The 24,074-nt window shown below is 41.0% G+C and overlaps 1 protein-coding gene and 1 non-coding gene across 2 annotated transcripts; one reads left to right on the top strand and one right to left on the bottom strand.

Moving 5' to 3' along the window:
- Nucleotides 1–1,023: 1,023 nt before the first annotated feature.
- On the top strand, nt 1,024–23,914 carry LOC146320645 (junction-mediating and -regulatory protein-like). Its single transcript, XM_084728971.1, has 10 exons — nt 1,024–2,533; nt 9,110–9,283; nt 14,008–14,158; nt 14,802–14,971; nt 16,102–16,267; nt 16,741–16,910; nt 18,265–18,348; nt 18,438–18,533; nt 18,629–19,175; nt 20,856–23,914. The coding sequence occupies exons 1-10, from the start codon at nt 1,709–1,711 to the stop codon at nt 21,161–21,163; spliced, it is 2,691 nt and encodes an 896-aa protein (XP_084585097.1). The 5' UTR covers nt 1,024–1,708; the 3' UTR covers nt 21,164–23,914.
- Nucleotides 11,146–11,217, bottom strand: trnaq-cug (transfer RNA glutamine (anticodon CUG)). Its single transcript has one exon. It is a non-coding gene; the product is annotated as a tRNA-Gln (tRNA).
- Nucleotides 23,915–24,074: the final 160 nt, after the last annotated feature.

The following is a 24,074-nucleotide window of genomic DNA, read 5'->3' as shown; positions in this document are numbered from 1 at the left end:
CAACCAGATTATCATATGTTTGTGTTTAATAAGATGTTACTCAAGAAGTTTTGAACAAGTTAAAAAAAAAAACTCTGCAATGGACACCAAATATTTGTTTAAGAATGCAAACACATTGCACTACAGGTCATGGTTCAATGGGGTTCATCAAAGCAGAGGGAAACTCTGTTGGAACCCATTAAGCATTTCCCTCAGCATCATTAGAAGTGATGCACCCCGTTGAGGGAGTGACTTTCATCCGTCTCAAGGCTGTGACCATTAAAGGGGAATACCGTTTTCCATTCCTGTCCTCTGAAACAGTCCAGCCAACATGTGTAAACAGTGAGAGCTCAACAGCTCTCTCCCCCAGCAATCTGAGGCATCTTTCTACAGACGCGTACAGTTTAAATGGCACATTTGTACTGCATTTTTCTAAAATTTATCTCAGGATTACTTTAAAAAAAAATTTTTTTTTAACAAATGTTATTGGATTACTTCATAAATGAACAATGCATAATAAAATAAACAGAGATTCTATGATTTCAGGGCATTTTGTCGTAGAATAAGTTTTGTATTAGTTGAATGACCATGAACAAAAGCCATCACATCACAGTAATAATGGATAATGTGACTTGATTACTAAATTACGTCACTCATTCACAAGCTTTTGTTTCAGTGTAGCAACTGTGGCGCAAACATATCCTAATATATAATATGTAGTTATATTCAAACCTTTTTATATTATTTTTAAAGTTTTTTTTTTTACATGCATATCTTTCTCAATGCTGCAGTTACTCTGCAAACCATCCCACACTGCTCGCCCTACAACGTCAGCACGTCCTTACGTGCACCGCTCAAAATGAGATTCTGGTGTTGCCTTTAAATGCTCCTCGGACTCAACCATTTCTCAACCAGAGCAACCTCGACCTTATTTTTTGTAGAACTTCACAAGACTGCAGCCTGATTCTTCCTTCACATTTAGATAGTAATAACACGGCTTAATATGCTAAACGCATTATGACAATAACAACAGAATGGTAACAGCTGGTAAAAAAGTAAAAAGGGAGCACACTAATACTTTCCTTGGTTGTTATTGCCGCCTACGTGGAAATTCCGATATTTCTTATAGCGCTTGAAGACGGCATCATTATTTTGCGTATGTGGTCTGGTTGGGAAACGATGAAGAAAACATGGCAATGTTATGAGTTTGGAGACGATGCAAACCTTTCTGGAGACAAACTCGCCTGTCACACTCGTTCATGGCCTTGATGAACGATGTGCGCCGCTGTTTCTGGATCCCGCTGCTACTTCATGATGAGAAGGGAGGTCTGGAGCCGAGAGATTGAGAATAACGGAGCACAGCTGACAGACGGATCGACCGCTGGACCTGGTAAACACAACACTGTCGCATGTTGCGCGTCTGAATCGAGTCTTGTATGGTCGGAAAGCTAATGTGAAAGCTCGCTGTCGCAGGAGGCTGGGATAGGCAGTCAGACATCTGAGCCGAAAGCAGGTGGGCCAGAGATGGGAAATGACACGGCGCTGCTCCAAATTCATCCGCTTGAGCGAAGGAGGAGGATAGACCTCCAGGCAAAATATCCTCAGTGAGAAACCAGCGTTTGGTAAATGCAGTTTTAACATCGTATACTGAGGCACAGCTTCACTACGCCGCATCCGAACATAGGTGGCCCGAGCAGCGTCATTATTTTGGTCTCATCACTTTGCAGAAATGTCCTTCACAATGGAGGATAATTTGGAGTCGGGGTGGGTAGCCGTCCGCCCCAATGCGTTTGAAGAGAAGGAGAAGCATAAATTTGTTTTTATCGTCGCCTGGAATGAAGTGGAGGGTAAATTTGCTATAACGTGTCATAACAGGACGGTGCAGAGGAGAAGCTTTGGTAGGGACCCTCCGGTGGAGGCGACCAGCCTGGATGGGGACAAAACAAAATGGCCCGAAAGTCCCGTTAGGGATAAAGTGTCCAGAAGCCCGAGCAAAGGAGGCAGGGAGGCGGTGGATAAAGGATGCAGCCCGAAGAGCAAGTCCGCAACGAAACCAAGTCCTGTCAAAATCCAAACTGTGATTAAATCTGCAGCATCTCCTGTCAGTCCTGATACCGAGGTGTTAAAATCCCTGAGAGACGAACTGTCCCCATCACTGGACAGCTTGGACCTGGAGGAACTGGATCGTCTGAGCAGGGAAGACTGCAGCTGGGCCGGACTCTTCTCCTTCCAGGACCTCCGGGCCATCCACCAGCAGCTGTGCTCGGTGAACTCGGACCTGGAGCCATGTCTCCCGGTGTTTCCGGAAGAGCCGGCCGGGATGTGGACGGTGCTGTTCGGCCCGGCGGAAGTACCCGAGACCGAGATGGATGAGCTCTGCTACAGTTTACAGGTGTACTTAGGCCATGCACTCGATACCTGCGGATGGAAGATCCTTTCGCAAGTTCTGTTCACGGAAAATGACGACCCGGATGAGTACTATGAGAGCCTGAGCGAGCTGAGGCAGTCCGGGTACGAAGAGGCTCTCAACCGGGCAACTAAACATCTGCATGAGGTGAGAGTTTCTGTGATCCTCCCACAGTATTTAGTGACTATATCCTGTTCTGTAACACACATTCACAACAGCTGCCAAACCACAGTCTTTCTTCCGTACTGAGGCTTGAAGCTGTGCAAAATGGTAATGAGGAAATGTGATGCCCTTGTCAAAAAACTGAGGCACACAGGTATTTAACAGACATACTCAACAGCAGTGGCGGATTCAGACTGTCTGAGGGGCAGGGGAGAAAAAAGGGCACCAGCTGTTTATCCTGAATTACCACAGGATATACAGCTGGTGACATTTTTCAGATTGTTTTATTATGTGTCCTAAAACTATTTGTTTTTTAACTGCTTATGAAATGGTTTAAATTTAATACTGATGCCTCTGCATAATCTTACACAAGCAAACAAGACCATATGTGAGAAGATATTTCTATATAGTTGTTTCAGTGCCTTCCACCGGTTAACGTACGCAAAGAAATCAGATCAAACATGCCTGTGTTTACATTTTCTCAGGTGTAGTTACAATGTGCAGTACATCAGACAATTAAAAGGAACAAGGAGATTTTTCTTCAGATAATTTTTATTTTATGGTCATGTTGGAGGAACCACTGCCGCTTTTGTCCACGGGCACCTCCAAAATCAAGAAGTACAACAGCTACTAGACCTCCATTTTCTAGCATGTAGGGCAGCCTATATGGCACCGCATCACATTTTCTCCACTGGAAGGGCACACTAGAGAGCACTTCACCATGACACTTTATGATGCTTTGTCTGTAGGGCAGTTATTTTCATTTTCGATTAATCTGTTGATTTTTTTTCTTGATTCATTGAGGAATTGGTTGGTCTATAAAATTTAAAAAAAAATTGTGACAATCAGTTAATGTGTGTTTCCCAGAGCCCAAGATGACATCCACAACTTCTTATTTTGCCCACAACACAGAGATATTAAGTGGTCATTACCACATTATTACATGAGTATAGGGCTGCAACAAATGATTATTTTCATTATCAGTTAATTTGTTGATTATTTTCTCGATTAGCTGATTAGTCGTTTGGTCCATAAACTGTCAGAAAATTGTGAAAAATGTTGATCACTGTTACCCAAAGTCCAAAATAATATCCTCAAATTTCTTGTTTTGTCAAACACCAGAAATATTCACATTTAAGAGGCTTAAATCTGAGAATTTGGGCTTTTTTTATTTAAAGAATGACTTAGAATTATTAAACAGTTATCAAAATTGTTGCAGATTAATGATTTATCCATCAATTAATTGTTGCAGCTTTACACTAGTAGTACTAATGAGTTGACCTCAGCCTGTTCACAGCTACTTACTTGTGAAGTTTCGTGACTGCATCTCGCACAGTTGTGATACTAGTGCATTGACAAAAGCTGTTCACACAGACATATAAAGACCTGGCGAAGTACTTAAAACCACCTCTGTGGTAGTTTCCACTACAGTAGGTGTCTCCACATTATGACATGATCACATGCACACACAGAGTCACAAGGTGAAAACAATACCAGCCACACGTTGTTGCAGCTGGTAACAAGGATGTCCATGATCTAACCATGAGACAGATATCTATAGGTGTGTCCTCTAATGATTGCGCAGCTGACAGGGAAATATTTTCCATTAGTCTTTCTTATATTGAAAGATATATCTTGAGAATACAATGGAGAAACCAATCTTAGTGGCTGGCTGGTGTGGAGGATTTTTTAAAATCAGGTTGCAACTATACAAAAGTCCTCTGTGGAATATAATATTCTCAGCATGTCTGCTGTCTGCTGCTTACACAGCTGAGCGAGTAAAGTGTGCACACACACAGACACACAGACACACACACACACACACACACACACTTCAAGCACTTCTTTCCTGTTAGAATTAACCTGTTGATGAAATGTGCTCAGTCATCTTCTGTGACAGCATCGCTGCTCACAGGTTTCTCTACCTCGCCTTATCTGATCCACTGCATTGGAGACGTTGCTGGATGATTCTACACAAACACTAAGGGGAGTGGCTGTGTGCCGTTCTTTCACAGATGTGGGACCGTTAACCAGACATGCATTTTCCAAACTAACCAGTTACTTCTCATCCTGGAAGTCTTTCTTCTAATAAAACATAAATCACTTCTTTCTCTAGTGGGGTGTTTTATTCAAGTCACTGTATGCAAAGCTATCGGTTCCTTACTGCCCCCTGAGGTCACATTATGGGAAACACCTTTCCCCTGGGTGAGAACAGCAGTTGAAGAGGAAGTTTTTTTCCCCCCAGTGGCTACAAGAGGCAACAATTAGCCCAGTCCACATTGTTAAGAAAGATTATGTTTTATCAGAAATGTTTTCACACAGCATTTTTTGGGTTTACAAGAGAAAAGACTTCAAGGATGAAGAGTTGCAGTGTCTGTATTATTTAGAGTGGGGTCTGAACGGATGCTGGATTTTTGAGGCAATGCCATACCATAGTAGGGAGTAAAAACATTCTGATATCTATATATTGGCTGATATTATTGATCCAGAATCTAATATACAGACTACAGAATATATACATAAACACACAGTTTTTGTAATGATCCCTCAAAAGTGGTTATCAAACATGATAAAGATATGTACTGAGGCAGGCTATTTCACAGTTTAACAATAAAAAAAATAACATGAGGGCACATAAACAGTAAGGTATAATATACCAGTATGTTTAACAATTATTAAAAAAAATAAAAATAAAAATAGAAATAACACAAATGGAGCAAAATATATGGATATATTAAACCCAAATTAAGAAAAATGATCAAATATACACAGAATGCTGCCTATAAGGCTAACAAATAAAACAATCCGCTTTATATTCTGTTGAAAAAAAAGTTTTTACATAAGTACATATCGTACAACATGTCAACATGTATATATTATAAAAGATGTCTTGAAGCTACAGTATGATTAAACCTTTCTGTGAAACGCTTGTGTATGTATATAATATAATGAAACACTTGTATTTAAATTGTTCTGCTTTGTATCTTTGACTTGACACAGCGGAGACACAATCCAGACATCATGCAGCTCCAGGCCTGCTCCTCTTACACACCACCAGCAGCAAATGATTGATTAACTGCTCTTCATATAAACAGACATTACACTGATACTCAATGGCTCTCATATTGTCCTACTAATCAATTAGTTTAATGTAGCCTTGACTTATGGAGCCAGACGGTGCAAGAAGTCCTCTGAGAGTCCAGGTGAAAGAGAGAGCATTAGTGGAAGTTTGCCATTATTATCATCACAGCATCACTCCCGACCATTACACTGGCAGGCCTGGTACATCATGTTTGAGTGTTAGTTGTATTGTTAAACAAATATCTTTCAAATATCACAGCATATTCATTACAAATACATTTTGACATCCTGTATGTATTGCTTAATGTAATTTAATACAACAGTGAAATTAAAGATTATTTGCAGTTTGGATGGTAGGTTTATGCCAGTTTTTAATACAATACAACCCCACTTCCAAAAAAGTTGAGACGTTGTGTAAAATGTATGTAAAAGACGCAATGCAATGATTTGCAAAATTGTTTTGACCTATCTTCAAGTCCAGAGAAGACAAGATATTTACCTGTTCAAAATGAATAACTTTATTGTTTTTGTAAATATACACTCATTCTGAATTTGAGGCCTGTAACATGTTCCACAAAAGTTGGGACAGGAGCATATTTACCACTGTGATACATCACCTTTCCTTTTAGCAACAATTAGTAAATGTTTGGGAACAGAGGACACTAATACTTGAGCTCGGCAGTCCGGTGTCTCTGTTGTTGTATTTTGCGTTTCGTAATTCACCACACATTTTAAATGGGAGACAGGTCTGGACTGTAGGCAGGTCAGTCTAGTACCCAAAGTCTTTTACTTCAAAGCCACGCTGTTGTAAAACCTGCAGAATGTGATGTGATATTGTCTTGCTGAAATAAGCAGGGACGTCTCTGAAAAAGACATTGTCTGGGTGGCAGCATATGTTGTTCAAAAACCTGTATGTACCTTTCAGCATTAATGGGACCTTCACAGATGTGACAGTTAGTTAGTTGCAAGACACTCCCATACTATCACAAATGCTGGTTTTTGAAGTGAGCACTGATAACAATCTGGATGGTCCTTTTTCTCTTTGGCCCAGAGGCCACGATTTCCCAAAACTGAAGCGTGGACTTGCCAGACACAACACACCCTTCCACTGTCTGTCAGTCCATCTCAGATGGGCTCGGGCCCAGAGAAGTCAGCAGAGCTTCTGGATGATGTTGATATACGGCTCTCTCTTTGCATGGTCTTAACTTAGATGTTTACTGTTTACTGACAACAGTTTTCTGAAGCGTTCCTGAGCCCATGTAGAACCATTTATACAATTATGTGCGTTTAATGCAGTCTTAAATGCAGTGCATAGCCCCTTATGTGCAGATATTTCTCTGAACTCTCTGAATCTTTCAATAATATTATGGATTGTAGATGGTGAGATCCCTGAATTCCTTGCAGTAGTTGTGTGTTGAGAAAAGTTGAAGGATACCAGAACACCTGTTTGGACATTCAAAGTCAGTTTAAGACCAGTATTTTGTTGCCCCTCTCCCAACTTCTTTGAAATGTGTTGCAAGCATCAAATTCAGAATGAGTGTGTATTTGCACATCAGTATGAACATTAATATCTTGTCTTTGTACTGTGGTCAATCAAATACAAGTCGAAAAGTATTGGCAAACCACTGTATTCAGTTTTCATTTATGTTTCACATAGCATCCCATTTTTTAAAATTGGGGTTGTAGAAAGTAAAGTGAAAAAATACTTTATTTTAAGCTAATGCTGTTAATGGCTGCAGCAGAGGTCACAGTATAATAAATCTTATGTTTGCCTGTATGTTTAATATATGTGTGAAAGTAATTAATCATCAGTTTATACAATTTATAATTTAGACTGTTTGTATGATTTTCTGGCTGAGGCATTTCCTCTTTGCTCAGCTTTTGGCAGCGAAAGAAGCCTGCAAGTCGTGTGGACGAATCACCCACATGTCATTCCTCCCAGTCAGTCCCACAACCACTCCCATTTTCACAGTTCAGAAACACACACACCTCCTCCCACACACACACACACACACACACACACACACACACACACACACACTCAAAATAAAAAAAGACAGAAAACCAGACACAGGAAGCTTTGCCTTACTGCCCTTCCTGAGCAAAGAAAAACATTTAACAGCAGCACCATCAGTCTCACAGAATGTGTGCCAACCAGCCAAAGCTAATTTGAACCAGCTGTTTTAATACATATCCGTCACTCTCTGGGATTTCCAGTTTGCTCCAATGTGCATTTATCCTGCAGATTGAGGAAATGCTACTGACCTTATTAAGCTCTTTATCATTGCAAATGCTCTGTAGTTCATTCAAACACAGTCACAGTTTGTTGTAATCGTGGGATCTTATCCACACACACACACACACACTGAACTATTGATCCTCCCACTCCATTTGAGGGCCGAGTTAATGGCTATTTCAGTGCTTGCTGCTAGCCTACAGGATTGTTCAGTCCAGCAAAAATGTGTGTGTATTGATCTTATTCCCAGCAGCAGAAAGGACTCTGCTCACTCAGCCATGGTCTGTACACTGAGACTGCACTCAGATATACTCCTATTATTTACAGTTACACAAAGCATCCTCTTAGCCTCACAGTGAGGTGCAAGTTTCTATTCACTGCAGATTGACACTGAGAGATGTACTTCAATGACTTTTGTACACTTGTTGTTGATTAACTCACTTTCTGACACATTTATCACACTATAATACAGATAACAGAATTGGCAACACATTACATTACATCTGCACATTAATTTACAGCCAATTACAGTATTTGTGCTCCCTGCTTAGTTTGTATTTTTTCTGATTTGTGCATAACAGACACTTGAATATTTTTTTTAATCAAGGCTGCTTCCAACTTTTAAATGTTTTTTTTAGTTTGTTTGAATCTCTTTAGACACCAGTTTTCCAGCTACATAGGAGTGTCACAATTTCAGTATTAAATTACAAATGAGCTTTCAGTTTTAAGAATTGAATTGATAGGCAGGATCAGCGATTCTCCCGGTATTTGTTCTTACGGAGAGCTTAAAATGGGCTATAAATATTTATCTGTTCTGATCATTGACATAAGTAAGATAGACGAAGCATCTCCACTTCCTCCCACTGCACAAAAATGAAGTCCAAATATCCCAAATACTAGTGCTGCCATCTTGTGCAAACCTGTGTTTTTATAGTGTCAGATACTTATCAAAACCTAACTTATCAGGAAAATAACCAGACAGAAACCATTTTAGAGAAAAATATATTTGACATGTACTTTGATGTATTAGTTTGACCCAAGTCCTATCTACTAAAATGGAGGAGGTAGGATTTATGAGCTATGCTGCAGCCAGTCACAAAGAGGCAATCAAAATGTTTTGGCTTCACTTTTCAAGAGCTGTCATATTGTCCATCTCTATTATAAGTCAATATTTCTGATATTCTGAAAGTTGTCTGTATGTTGACAATGATAAAATGAACTTCCTGTGTGTGCATGTGATGCAGCTGCTGGAGAGGCACAAGACCACGGACAGTATGGTGGGGCTGTTGGAGCTGTATGAGGAGGAGGATCAGGCCTATGGAGGCCTGCTGGAGGCCTCCACACAGCTGTACCAGTACCTGCTGCAGCCCTTCAGAGACATGAGGGAACTAGCGATGCTACGCAGACAGCAGATCAAGGTAATCATTTTCGCACGTTAGAGTTTGCAGTTGAATTGTACACGCATGTACACAAGCTTGTAGAGGCAGCTCTACAGAGGATAGTCAGTCGTCCTCCATATTTTGAGGGGGGATTTGTCTCATAAAAACTATGTTCCTACAGAGTTTGGGCCCAAATCCGTTGACCCAGTAATTTGCCAAAACCTCTTTGGCATTCTACCAAGCATCCTCAACTTTTTTTCTTCAAGTACACAGTAAAGACACACACAAACAGATGGCCAGCTGACATATTACATATAACATATTGGAAAAAAAGATTATTCTATTTTTTATAACTTTACTTGCATGTTACTTACATGACAGTAAGTAACAAATAATTTTGTCTCAACGAAAAACATGGTCTCATTCAGGTTTACGACATACTGCCAAAAATGAGCCAGAGAGATACAGCAAAACTACAGTAAGCTACATTTAATATACATTACTGCACTGTTGCTGTGTTATACTGGTTTTGAATTATAAACGATACAGTAGTTTATTTTGTAAAAAAAAAAGTTTGAGACAGCTGCTGTCCCTGGACAGATGTGAGCACTATAAACAGCTTCTACTGTAGTGAAGAATGTGTATATAGTAATAGTGACCCCTAGTCAGGAGAAAATAACAAATATGACCAGAAAGTTTGTGTACTTTGTGCTGTTTGTGGTAATATGACCCCATTATTATTGACCATGTGAACCATTAACCCAGATTCAGTGATGTATTTCTATATTTCTGCACTGACAGACATGGAACGGTCATAAAAAAAATGGATGGCACAGGAAATTCTCATGTCTCTTAAAATAGAGTGTGCTATGTGTGTACGTGCGTGTCTGACTGTGATGTATTATGCAAAATGAATTTTCTGGTATATTCTTATAAGATGACTTATGGTTTGTAAAGCGATGGGAGGGTAGTTAGATGTATCTAATTGCAAAGAGAAGATGGAGGCTGGTGAATGGATAAATGGTGGAAAGGCTTTGTTCAATTATTGCAGTGCTGATGGCACATTTATATTTAGCTCAATGACTCACACACAGCACATCAGTAATAAAAAGACTTCAGTATCACATTACCACATAACATCCATCAATTAAGGATCATACAGACACATATATAAATATACACACACACACACAGCTTCTGTCAACCTTTGGATGGAGAAACCTTTCTGCCAATTTTGGCTTTTTGCACATTATCCGAAACACATGGGATGTGGCCGGGGGTTGAGTGACATACTGTGATCTGGAATGGAGCCCCGTGGATCTCCAATTTCCTTCAGTCTCACAGAGACATGAATAAGTCATGTTGTGTGTGGCCCTATAGGTTTACTGCAGGTACAGGTTGATGCTGACACACAGGGATCGGCAGGTATGCAGCAGAGAGGATAAGATGGTGAGCAAAGTCAGAGAGCATTCTGGTTTAGGTGTGGCTGAATAAATGTTCTCAATTCTAGTTCCTCATGGGAGGTGAGAACCTTCCGTGGAGGCTGCCAATGTTGCACTAACATGTTTCTACAGTCGCCCAGAACAGACAAACTAAACACTGGCTCTAAAGAGGGCCTCTCGTGTTTTCACAAGTCTCACGGCCACCGTCACTTTTCTCATTCAAACCTGGAAACTTGTACAAACTTTGACCCATGGACTTTAGTAAGAGGGCAAAGCTGACTATCAGCTGTGTTTTCTCTCCTCTCAAATCAGTTGTCAGGTGTTTTTACCAGAGTCAACTCTCTTCCTTTCTCTTTGCTGTTGCTTTTCTTAGTTTTCACTGATGTATATTGTCCTGCTCATAAACATGTCAGTGTAAGGTAACCCTGAGGGACTTTGCCAGAAAGGAACAAAATCTTCAGGTCCCACCGAGATTTGAACTCGGATCGCTGGATTCAGAGTCCAGAGTGCTAACCATTACACCATGGAACCCTGTATGAGTGGGGGGTGAGGAGTGGGAGGTTTGAACTTCCACTTCCGGGTCTATTTATAGCCCAGAGTGTCTGTAGTTCAGAAATAGCATGGCTTTCTGTTGCTCTTCTCCATTTGAAGTTCCTAAGTTGTGGGTTTATTTGATTTTTCTGCTAGCTTTTAATGGACATTTGTTCCATTTTTTTCATTCAAATTCTGTATCAGTTATTTCAGTCTTTGAAATGATCCAATGTGATTAAATAACTTAACACAAACTAATAATTCTACGTGCCCTTAACCTCCTAACTCACACATTGGAAACTGAGGAAACAAGAAAATTGTAGACACCGAATCAGCTGTAAAACACAAACATATTAACAGTTACTCAGTGAAATATTTTGCATTTAGGTTGTTCATCTTCCTCAACATACAGACAAGAACAACAAGGTTGTGCAGATAATATATTTGCACACTGTAAAGTCTACAGAATTAATCTTTGTGAGATTGTTGCTTTCAAGAGCAAGAGCCTTTCTTATTTTTTGCGAGTTTCACTGCCATCGTAATTTCTTGGAAGGGGAAAGTGACTCGAGGTGATTTTAATCTGCACTTTCGCCACTAGATGGCACTAAATCCTACACATTGGTCCTTTAAAGGAACAACAGCTCAAGTGAAAAAGAATTACATGATTCGGGAGGAGAGGATCAGTTACAGGAAAAAAGATTAATATAAAAAAAAATGTAATGATTTTCATTTGACCAATTAAGTTGGTCATTAAATACAAAGAAAAGCAGATATATATTTAATAAACTGACAACGATCATGAACCCCACAGTTATAAATGAGGTAACTTCTGGAAAGACAGTTGCATCAGTCTGATTCTTGAATTGTTCAAGTCTTAATGTATCTACCAATCTTCATGCAGCCTCTAATCTTTTGCATTCACAAAGGCAAAACAAGGCCATGCAATATATCTTAACAGCTGATAAACGTTTCCTTTTAAATAAACTTTTGGATGGTAGATTTTCATGTATAATGTCACTCCATTTATTTCGCATAAATCATTGGATTGTAATGCCAACAGGTCTAAAAGACACCATGTAAAGGAATGCAGAAAGAAACATGAAAGGACTAAGCACCGGCAGCCAGAGAGCAGGAAATTGCAGTGTTAAATGATACTGGTGCACTGCTGAGTAGTGCAGTGTGAGCTGAGGTGCAGCGAGGTTACTTGGGGTCAGAAAGGGAAGTAGCTCTGTAAGCTTTGCAGCTCACGTTCCTTGTTTGTGCTGCAAATGCACCTTTTATTTTCCTCTTGAACATTTTTCATTTTTCAGATTTTGCTCCGTGTTGATCTGTCTTCACTGATGTAAGTGTGTGGTTAACAGAGACATGTCAAATTCACATTATGGTCTTAAACTCTCTGCAAATGGTTCTATGATGTGCTAATTAAAATGATAAAGGGTTTGCTGCTGAATTATTACAGGTGTAATTAAATAAAATTGTGAAATTATTATTATGTCATTCTTTCTTTTATCCTTGGGTATAAAAAGTGTCAGAGGACATTTTACAGTTTTCAGTTATTTGCCATATTAACCCCCTGTGTTCTGTCTAAATGGTGATTTTGCTTTTGTAACCTGTTGAAAATAAGGACAAAATACTGCATATTGTCAGCACTTCCATACATAGTAGCATCACTCCCTCTCCAGGTCTGCTTCCTCTGGTGAAATTGAAATTGATTATAACCCACTCTGTTCCTTATAGCATTCAGCCATGTCAGTCAGACAGTCTCTAAAATGTGTACAAATGTACATGATAATAAGTTCCACCTCCTGTTGACTGAATGGGTATAATTGGGGATAACATTTCTATCTCTGTTTTTTAATGTTTCCTGTTAATCCTAATGACTCTTGCTACTAAGGGGCAGTAATATGTGACAAGTCAAATTCAAAGCATTTATGGTCATATGCGTGGTTTCCCTGTACAATGAATTTTTTTCTTTGCCTTCCACTCTGAAAACCATAAACAATGAAACACATAAAAGTGGAAAAAATCTAAAAATACAAAGATAAATATTCAACAGACATATATAAAGATATCAGGAGAAAAGAACATAAAGTAACCGAGGGACACTATGTACATTTACAAAATGCAGTTTATCTTCCTCAGTACCCAGACAAGAATAACAAGGTTGAGCAGATAATATATTTACACTCTGTATGTGATATTTATAGGCCTACAGAAAGTTTATATTTGTCTGAGAGATTGTTACTTTCAAGAGCAGGTCTTCACTGATTTTGGCAGTTGTTGTCATTTTGTCAACAAGTTAACAAAAAGATATTACTGGACGACTTGCGTGTGGTCTCGTTGGATAAAAAGTAGCAGCAGCATAAATGTATAAGTCTATCAGAAATACTGTGCAAAATATTGGCTTCCAACCAACCTCTGAGTCTCAAATGAGGACAAAGCAGTGTCATCTTCTGTGTACAGACTTATATGAATGTGCCTCAGATTGCCAAGTATTAGTGAGACTGCGCTGGCTGTACTGTGCACACAGGAACTATCATGCTTTATCTTTTTAACCTCAGATGATACAATTTGTTTCCCATGCTCTCCAGATCCATTTTGTGATATCAGTATGGTATCTGCTGTATCCCACAGTGTTTTTATAAAAATGTATAAATAACGCATTTATCCCATAAATATTTCTATTCTATGGACTTTATTTTTCACAGGATTAATCTTTTTCATGTGCCCTCACTGAGGCCTGTCCTTCTTAGTCTTGCTGACAAAAATATGTTCATCCTTTTTCCACAGATTTCCATGGAGAACGACTATTTGGGCCCAAGGCGGATTGAAGCTCTAAAAAAGGAGGACTTCGACTGGCAGAAGAAAGCTCAGGAGGCAGTACTCAACATCCAGGAGTTTACTGTAAAATACTTTGAGATCACAGCCAGAGCCCAGAAAGGTACAGAGTGCCATCACTGTCACTGCCAATGTCAAGTCGATAAAGCAGCAGAGGAATGATTCTCTGAATAATCACACACACACACACACACACACCACACACCACACACTCATAGTGGAGGCATTGGCCTGCTATTGACCTGTGTGCGGTTTTGAGCGCCAGGGCTAATGTGATTTGGTATTAATGAGGCAGTGCAGACAGCCATGCTTTGACAGGGACAGGAGGAAACAAGGACAACCTATTGATCAAACAGCTCTGCCAGCAGATTGTCTCTTTGCGGGGTTACTCCCCAGCGTGCCCCTGCTTATCCCAGTTTTTCTCCGCTGCTGATTGGTCCATTTATTATCTGACAGTTATTAGATCAAAAATCTAATAAGTTTCAAGTGGAAACTAGAATGAAAGAAGTTGTAATGCCTAAAAGTGGCCAATAGGTGTCTCCCCCTGCATTGTTGTAATGAAGCTTTACTCCTGTGAGACTGAAGTCATCACATTAAGAGAAATTGTGGGAGATGCCCACTCATTTTACCGGAGGAGAAACTTACTTGATCGTGTTGGTGACTCACTTTCACATGAGTACACGTCACATTTAACTGTGTGGACGTTTCACTGCCAACAGCAGATTGTCTTTTCTTTGTGTATGTAGGGGTGTATGAGCGTATGAAGGTGGACCAGCGTAAATTTGGTAAATCTTCGTGGACAGCAGCGGTGGAGCGCATGGAGAGGCTCCGCTACTCTGTCGCAAAGGAAACTCTGCAGCTCCAGAGAGCCAGGGAGATCTGCCTGGACCAGAGGAAACACACACTTCGAGAGGAGGTGTGGTAGCAACACTCAACAACATGCGAAACAGATGTGCACAAGACAGTTTGATTCAGTTCAGGGCCTTTGAACACCCCAAGCCAGGTGCCATTTAGTCCCCTTACATTTGAGAGAGGGCAGACATCTCTACAGCTGATATCTCCAAAACTCAGCAACTCATACTAAAATGGATAAATGGATAAATAGCACTACAGGCAAGAGAAAAATATGTATGTTTTGACTTTGGGGCAAACTGTCCCCATGACACATTCAGTTGCATGATGACCAGGATAGCTGAGTGTAACAGCTGTTTCTGCAGTCACAAATATACACAATCAGTTGCAGATTTGTATGACTAAAGTCAGGGAGTGGAGGGAGGAAAGTTAAAACAGGCAGTCAGTTCCCAGCTGTGCAACAGGACTGTCTATGTGAGTCAGAATATCATCCCTCACTCTTCTTGCTGCTCGGTAATGACTACCTCCCTTCACACAAGGCAAACAATAAAATTATTGTGCTTTTTCCTGACTCACAGTTAATCCCTGATGTGATATTTTAAGAACAGAGTTTTGTTGTTGCGGCTCAGATGAACTTTTGTTTGGTTCCAGCAGCAGCATACCTGTCTCTTGACTTGTTTTACATACAACAATGTACGAGCTAATAAATCTCATATTTATTGTTATGAATACTCACTTTTAGTCACAGGTACTCTTTTAGCTAGCAGCAACATACTATCCACCTGATTTCACGTCTGTAACACAGGTAAGGATAAGAAAAAGACTCCCAGAGTCCCAACAGACTCCCTGCAGCAAAAGTTGTTGTTTCCATGAAGAAATTCAGCTCAGTTAAGCTGTCACAAGCATCACTACATCTTCATGAAAACTGAAATGGAAATGATGAAAAATGAAAACATTAGTGTACTGTATGCTGTTTGAATGTTTAGGTGCACTTGAGTGAAACAGATGTGCAGCATGGGAATTTCAAAATGAAGGCTATCTTAAATATGATGATTTACATATGGGTTTGTTGACTGTTAAATGTATGCATGGAGCCAGATCAATGGATCGTTACACGACCAATAAACACACACACACATACACACACACACACACACTAAGTTGTTGTGTGACTTCATTTTTTTGTCACCTCAGATGCAGAGTCTGTGTAGCAGTGAGGATGCCATGGTCCTCTTAGACCACATGGAGACACAGTACTACGAGCTCCAGCTCCAACTGTACGACATCCAGGCTGAGATACTACAGTGTGAAGAGCTGCTCCTCACCGCTCAACTAGACAGCATCCGCAGACAGATGACAGGTATTTTAGCTGAATTTACTGGCTGCTTTTGGACAGATTTTGCTAAAAGATAACTAACATTAAGTGAGAACTTGTCCAAAATAGCTGCTCACAGACACCGTAACGTTAAACACGATCATTGTCCTGTCTTTTGGTTAGTGCTCACTGTTGATGATGATGATACACAGTCGTACGGGCAGTTCAGTACTTGTTGAATGGTGTATCAGTTGCTGGGAGCCTGTAAACTTCTTTGGCTGACTGTTGCGTTATAAACAAAATTAAAACCCCATATAAACACCTCCAGAAATAACAGCCCTTTTGCAAAAATTAGTAGGGAATAAACTAAGCTCTTATAGAATAAACCCCTTGAGATGCATTATTTCATTTTCAAGAGAGCCCTGACAAGATACAAACCATTCCATACTGTTCCCTGTACATGAACCTGCTACAAGACAGAATTATATATATGTATGCTTATGTATGTGTGTTTTCAGAGCGTCAGGATGAGGTGGTGTACTACGACACTTTTGAAAGTGCAGATGATATAACGGAGGATGATACTGCAGAGAGGGAAGAGCTGCGCAGACTTCAGGTCAGCGCTCGACAGCTGGAGGCAAGAAGGGGGCGCATCACTGCCAAGCGCTCCTATCTGAGGAACAAGAGGGTGTGTACACCTTACTCACATTCACACTTGTTTTCATTTCCTCGTGTGTATCCTGGATTCTACATACAGTTAGAGCGTACTGTCCTATGTGTGGTGTGGAGTGTGTATTTTGCAGTTTGATTAGGTTTCATATCCAAGTCCTCCTGAGCCTGTGTCCTCTTTAGCTCCTCTGCTATAACAACAAAAATATTTAATAACTTATGATATTATAGGGGGCGGATCAAACATGTAGGGGAGGCAGTTTGACAATTTTGGCCTGGCCACAGAACAAGCACAGTCACCTTTACGCTTCACATGTCCCTCTGGGATGGAAAGCAGCATCTTATCTGATGATCTAAGTGTTGTAGGCAGAGAGTGGGGCTGTAACAGATCGCTCACATAAGCTGGAGCTGGTCTGTGCAAAGCTTTAAAAACAAAAAGTAAAATATTGCAGCCCACTCTAAATTTCACTGGTAACCAGTGCAACAACATTAAAATCTGCATATGGCATGATTTTTTTAGACCTTGTTAGCACACGTGCAGCCACATTTTGCACCAGCTGAAGGTGTGACACAGTAGTCTGACTGAGGTGAAGTAGGTGAAGAGAAATAAAGGCATGGTGAGTTCAAAAATATCCTTGAACTTTCTTAAAAATGTCAGATAAGTGTATTATTTGTTTTGTTTAAATTTAAAATTAGGGTCAGGTTAAATGTCATGATTCTTAGCGTAGGTTTGACATGACCAGAAAGTGATGCAAGGTCACCAGCTGTATTTTTAACAATATTAGCAATTAGCGATTTAAGAAGTTAGTAGCCATCCAAGGCTTTATAGGCAGTCAAAAAGTCATGCAGCGAATCAGGGCTGCCAAGTCTCAAAGAGAGTTACAATTGTGTGTCATCAGCATGACAGTAAACACTGTTTTTTTTCACAGCGTTGCTTAGGGGTAACATGTACAAAGAAAATAAAATACAGCTCAGACCCAAAAGCTGCAGAACACCATACAACATGGCCAGGGGTGGACAGAGGAAACTGAAAGGAAGGTGTGAACCATTTGAGTGCAGTGAGATGGCCACCCGGTGCTCCAGGCACTCTTAAAAGATGTGGTGTGTGTGTGTGATGTGTGTGGTCCTGTGGTTGTGGTGCTGAAGGCGGCACAGGTGTAAGAGCATTAATATTGGACAGTCTCGTATAAAGAGTGACATAATTTTTGTTATGCGGTGTAATCAAATTTAAATACCCAGTAATTATTCCAGATTGTACTCCAGTATGGTATATGACACTGACCTGCAAGGCCTTCTTGCAGAAGTTGTCTTTGTTTTGGCATGATGCTCTGTGGATCAGTGTATTGATGTTTGTTTCTCCCGATTTTCTGCAGGAGATCTGTGTATACAACCACACTCAGAAACAGCAGAAACGTCAAACCATCAACAAGGACTCTATATCCCACCAGGTCTTACAGGTGAAGACGTTATTTAATATTGATGTGACTGTATACCTGTAAAGTATCGTCAGTAACTCTCTCCTTCCCAAAACCTCAAACTTTTTCAGCTGAAAAATGAAGAGGAGGAAGATGAGGAGAGGAAGAACAGCAGAGTTAGTCAGGAGAGACAGAGAACTCTGGACAGACTACGCACATTCAAGCAGGTATGTGTCCTCCAGTTAATTTTTATTTCAAAAGTTTTCTCTCCATTTTTTTTTCTTACTGATTGACTTCTGTCACTCTCTCTGTCTTTCTCTAGCGTTACCCAGGTCAGGTGATTCTGAAGTCCACTCGACTACGTGTGTCTCACTCCAGAAGAAGAGACCGTGGAAGGAGCATGGAAATGAGCAGCGTGAGCGAGAGGGAGGAGCGCGTGGACGCTGTCTGCGTCCAGACGCCGGGCCAGCCGCTGTGTCTCAGTACCAGTGTGCAGACAGACCCAAGCCCCAGCTCCACCCTCACCACTCAGCCTGTCACAGCCCTCACGGCGTCCCTTCCTCCGCTGCCTGTGCCCAGTCCCGCTGACTCCTCCTGCTCTCCCTGCTCCCTGTCCTCACTACTGGCATCTCCCATCTCCCCTCCTCCTCCACCTCCCCCTCCACCTCCTTTGCCAGCGAAGGAGGAGCTGTCGCCCTCTGGGAGCCCGGGTCGGCACGGGCAGAAGGTTGAGGGGAAGAGTGCAACAGAGGACCTCCCCCTCTCCCCACTTGGTCCATTTATCCCTCGCTTCTTTGACAGCAGCCAACTGGTGAGCGCCCGAAAAAAGCTGAGGAAGACTCCAGAGTTTGACTCCCACAGCAGAAGAGGTACTGGAACCATTAACTACCATAAGTCGCATTTCCGCCAAGGCTGTCCCCAAATAAAGATTTTCCTAGTCGATTAGTAGTTAAATGTTGAAAATGAACGAAAATAGATTTATTAACATAATATAATATATCTAATTTATTTCAACACAGTAATACCTCAGACAAGTCTCATTGTTAAAAACACAAAAATAAATAACTTCCAACTTAACAAAAAAATGTTCATGGACTTCTCAACATAATGGATGACATATACTTACAAATTAACTTGCTAAAACTTGCTGCTCAACTGCTTCATACCTCCTGTCCTGCCTGAACTCAGTGTGTCTTCATCAACCCAGAATCAGAAAGCAGCCTCCATCCACCCTCCATCGGTCTTGAGGTTGTGTTCTGGTCTAATAGGACCACTAAAAGAGCTAACTAGCTACTGGCAGCTACAGTGCAGTTAGCAGCACTGGATGGTGACTACAGCGTTACGAGAAAAAAGGTCCACATTGCAACAGTCCCCTGGGCCTAACGGCAAGGTGCAGCCCCCAAATGGTATTTATGATTTCCTGCGATTAACAAATAACTTAAAACGTACTCAGCTCGGTTCAACTCTGGATTTCCATTACGGATCGTACCTGGTACTTTATTTGGAGTCATCTCCGTTGGTAGGTACCACTAAACATTGACATGAAGACACTAGCAGATCAGGACGTCCTGCACAAACAGCATTTTTAAATAGCCAACCTACTGTCTTTAAGGACCACAATTTTTTTATTCACTGAAACATGGCAGTCAAAAAAAAACAATGCCATGATCTATTGATAAATTGCAGATGTGTCAAGGGAACCACCCTTTAATTTCCTCTGCTGTAAGAGTAGGGTAGTTCCTATTTGTTTGTGTAGTGAGTATGTGGTTGACCAAGAGAGTGCAAGCAGCACAGAGTGCTGGTGAATGTAGAGGAGCAGAGGAAAAGACATACAGTGAAGTTGTCAATTTGCCAGCAAATGTTACCAGTAGATGAGTTTGCCTTTTTTTTCTGATGTGCACTGGAAAGCCGAGACTCATCTCATGTGAGAGCAAGAGAGCAGAGAGAAAGATGTTTTTTAATGTGTCTTTCTGTCCAGTTTTCAGTAGTTTCGCAGCTTCTAACTGAATCTCTGTGGTTTGAAGTTTTGTTGTTTGTTGTAAGTTCTTTCAGATATCTGCCTTATTTTAGTGTTTCGGTTTCACTTTCATCTGTATAGGAGTCGTGTTAAGTTACAGTTGATGAAAACCCATTTCCTGATTTTGCTACTTCATAATCACAAAAATAATTAAATAATGAGGGGTGTTTATTGTGAAGAATTTACAAGAAATTAAGTGTTTATTTGCTGTTTTACACCTGCTCAACTCGAGCTAAGCTCGTTTTCAGTTAAGAGACACTCTGCTGTGCTGGGCTGATGTGCTGAGTCAAGCTAAGCCACATGTGTGTATGAAAAGTTAGTTACCACTAACTTTACCACTGGTGGCAACAAGCTTTTATTGCCTTCACCAAAAATTTAAATTACTATTACTTGTCTACCCAGGTCTCATCACAGCTGGAGCTCATAACTGAATGCCAAATGAGAAATTTAAAAAGGTGAAAAAGGGGCTTTTGATTAGCCAGTTACAGTAGCCAATCACAGTCTTATCTTCCCCTTCTCTTCCTGCATGCAGTGAGCTCGCCTATGGACGAGGTCCTCGCCTCCCTGAAGAGAGGTAGCTTCCACCTGAGGAAGGTCGACCAGCGGACCCTTCCTCCTGCCAAGGGTGACGACGACCCCAACAGTATCCTAGTCCAGATTCGCAAGGGGGTCAAACTTAGGCGCGTCCCCAGGAAAGAGAGAAAAGACCAGGGAGACCTCCCAGCTTCCACCGACCCCCTGACCAGGAGCATCCATGAGGCGCTGCGCCGAATCAAAGAGGCCTCGCCGGAGTCTGACTCAGATGACGATGGGCTGGCCGGCCCTGACTGGGACAGCTAGGGTTCAAGGCTCAGACACAGCATATAATACACACACAGATGCCTGCACACTCCGGCACTGCACACACTGTACTGTACACACATGCACTAACACATACACACAGTTACTCTTTCATTCACATTCAAGCACACACAGCCCTGTCACACATGTACCTAGTGACAATGCGCGGGCCTGAGTCATACTGAATATCACCAAATGCTCCAAAGGTCTATGGTCAACCTGTTCATTTGTTTTTCACAATACATTCACCATCACAAAGGACATTATTTGTGTTTTTATTTCTACTTTATGTTACTGTGGTTTTATTCCTGTACTGTAATCAGATTGTAATGCTGCCATGTTTGTTTTTTTATTTGTTTTCAGTTGTACTATTGAAAAGCTCTGCACTGGCCCTTTGTGGCTGCATTAACATTCAGGAACAGCTTGTGACACATTTTACACCAACACACTGCACTGATTCGGGAAGCTATTAGTGCTGTGAGGTGTGTGATTTTTTTTTTCCCACCTGCAATCTAATGCTTTTTCCCAAAGCATTAGAAATGAGAAGCTGTAACTGTAACACAAATATGTCATGTGTGTGGTTGATAGTTGTGGGAGACTGAAAAACCAATAGAAGATCTCACTGAGATCTGAACTGGATTCACAGTCCAGATTGTAAATCATCTCACCATCAAACATCACCTCCGCTGACACCCTTTTCTATTTTCACTCAACCAGTGTAGTACGACTGAGCCACACTATGCTGCACAGCTGGTTTTGTCCTGACATGTGGGTGTGGTAGTGTCAGACAGTGTAAGGACCACTGCTTGTCTAATCTGACACTGTACAAAGACTGTAAATCCTTTAGTCTGCCCCTCCCCCCGCTCTTGTCCTCTTCCGGCCTTCACCACCCCCAACTCTCACCCCCTCTCCGGGTGAGGGAATATGTATCGACCCATCTGTTTGACTGCAGCGTATGGCCAGGCTGGTGGGAGATATGGAAAGGTTTGTCATTTCACATCTCTACAACATCTCTGAGCAGAAGCTGGTCACCAGAGTAGGAGGGTCACCAGCAGAGCAGCACAGTTTCTTTAGTGAGGTGGAGGTCACGATTAGTGTCAATGTGGGCAGACTCGGTTCGGTGATTCCCGAATTTCATATGTGGGATGGTCACGGCATGGCTGTGAAAGCGGCTGCGCTTGATTGAATGATGGATGGTTTGTGGGAGGCTTGATTCTCTCAGCGCTGTAGGGAGTCACTGTGGGCTGTGGAGCAGGCGCTCGTGATTTATGCGGTTTCCTCTGCAATCTTATTCACTTTCTCCCCTCTATTGCATCTTTTCTAATTTCTTTCTCTGCACTCAGTGGGCAGAAGCACTCAGTAGGAGGTCAGTTACTCAGTGTTGGAAGTGAAAACATGCTCATGCACACATGGACTTGTGCATGAAACTCACAGCCAACATGTGCGGAAACATTTCAGTGGCAAAGTGAGTCCACAGCCTCTACTTTCCTGTTTTCATAAATGATTTTCAGCACTTTCATGACACATAGTACAAATTCTGAATCACTTTATCTGTACAGTACAAAAACTTTTTGTTTTTTGAATCACTGGTGAAACATTATATCTGTAGTTGAAGAATGAGTTTAAAAGCACTGAACAATATGTGGCATTGGACCTACAGAATTGTGATGGATGAGCAGTATGAGAGGACCAGCGGGATGCTTAGCAGCACAGGAATTCACACAAACAAGCAAAACGATGTGGATTCATAAACTAAGCTCTGAATCTGGAACTGCCTCCGCATGCACTGTCTTAAACAGCTTTGATGCAAAGATTTGTGCTTTTCCTCTTGTTCTTATATTCTTGAGAGCCATTTTGCGGATTAATCAATGACACTAATGTAGAAAGAAACCAGCATGGAAGTATATGTCACATTATACAGCTTGAAAATAGCTCAGTGTTTAAGAGAGTTTATTATTTTCCTGGCAGAGCAAACCTGAGGCACTTTTACATGTCTTCTGTCACTGTCAGCACAATGTTCTTCCATGGTACCCTCATCATGTAGCATGAGACAGAGATCTAACCCTGACCTGACTCTTAACTCAAACCTAACCCAGACCTTACCTGACTTGATGTCACTGTAACTGACCAGGGCAGAGTTTCCCAAAATATGTGACGTTTTAAAACAGTGACCAACAATATGCTCAAAACTTTTGGGAAACTGGGCTCAGAATGGGACACATTCGCCATGAATCGACTATCTATCACCTGACTGACTTTAGAAACACACTGTCATTTGTTTTACACTGATCTATAAATAACCTTAACTCAGCTTGTTTATCTGCTAACTGTACTTTTACATTGCATTTTATTTCTCTGTTTTTTATCCCGTTTTCCAAAGCATTTCCAGCCAAAAATCGTTCTGTGATGCGTTTGCTTCTGAACATTTCCTAAGCAGACCTGTTAACCACGCAGGCTGACTATATGACCCGCTGCCTGAACAAGCCAGTCAGTCACTTCAGAAGTGCAATATCAATATAGAGGAATACAAAAAAAAGGAATTAAACATGTTAATGGGTGATAATGAGTTCAGATTAATTGCCTAAAACAATGGACTTATTAAATGTTGCAGTTGTTTTTACACATAAGTGTATAGACATACTGTTCCAAGAATACCTTTTTGCCTTTAGTCCTACCATTTTCATTTATTCAGACCTTTTTTTTTTATTTACAACTGTGCCCCTGCATTTGAATAAAATCTTGTGAAGCAAAGTGTGTGATTGTCTGTTTCACTGTTGAATAATTTACTTAAAGCTACTACAAGGTACTTTCATACTTTGTCGATGTTAGAGGCCTCTATGGACAAAAGCGGTAATATTTCCTGCAGCAACAAAATGTAAAATTATAAAATAAATAAAATAACAATCTCTTT

This window comes from Lutjanus erythropterus, chromosome 10 (assembly GCF_056507025.1).
Source record: "Lutjanus erythropterus isolate fLutEry1 chromosome 10, fLutEry1.hap2, whole genome shotgun sequence".
NCBI classification, from domain to species: Eukaryota; Metazoa; Chordata; class Actinopteri; order Lutjaniformes; family Lutjanidae; genus Lutjanus; species Lutjanus erythropterus.
This window is presented reverse-complemented; position numbering and strand designations above follow the sequence as displayed.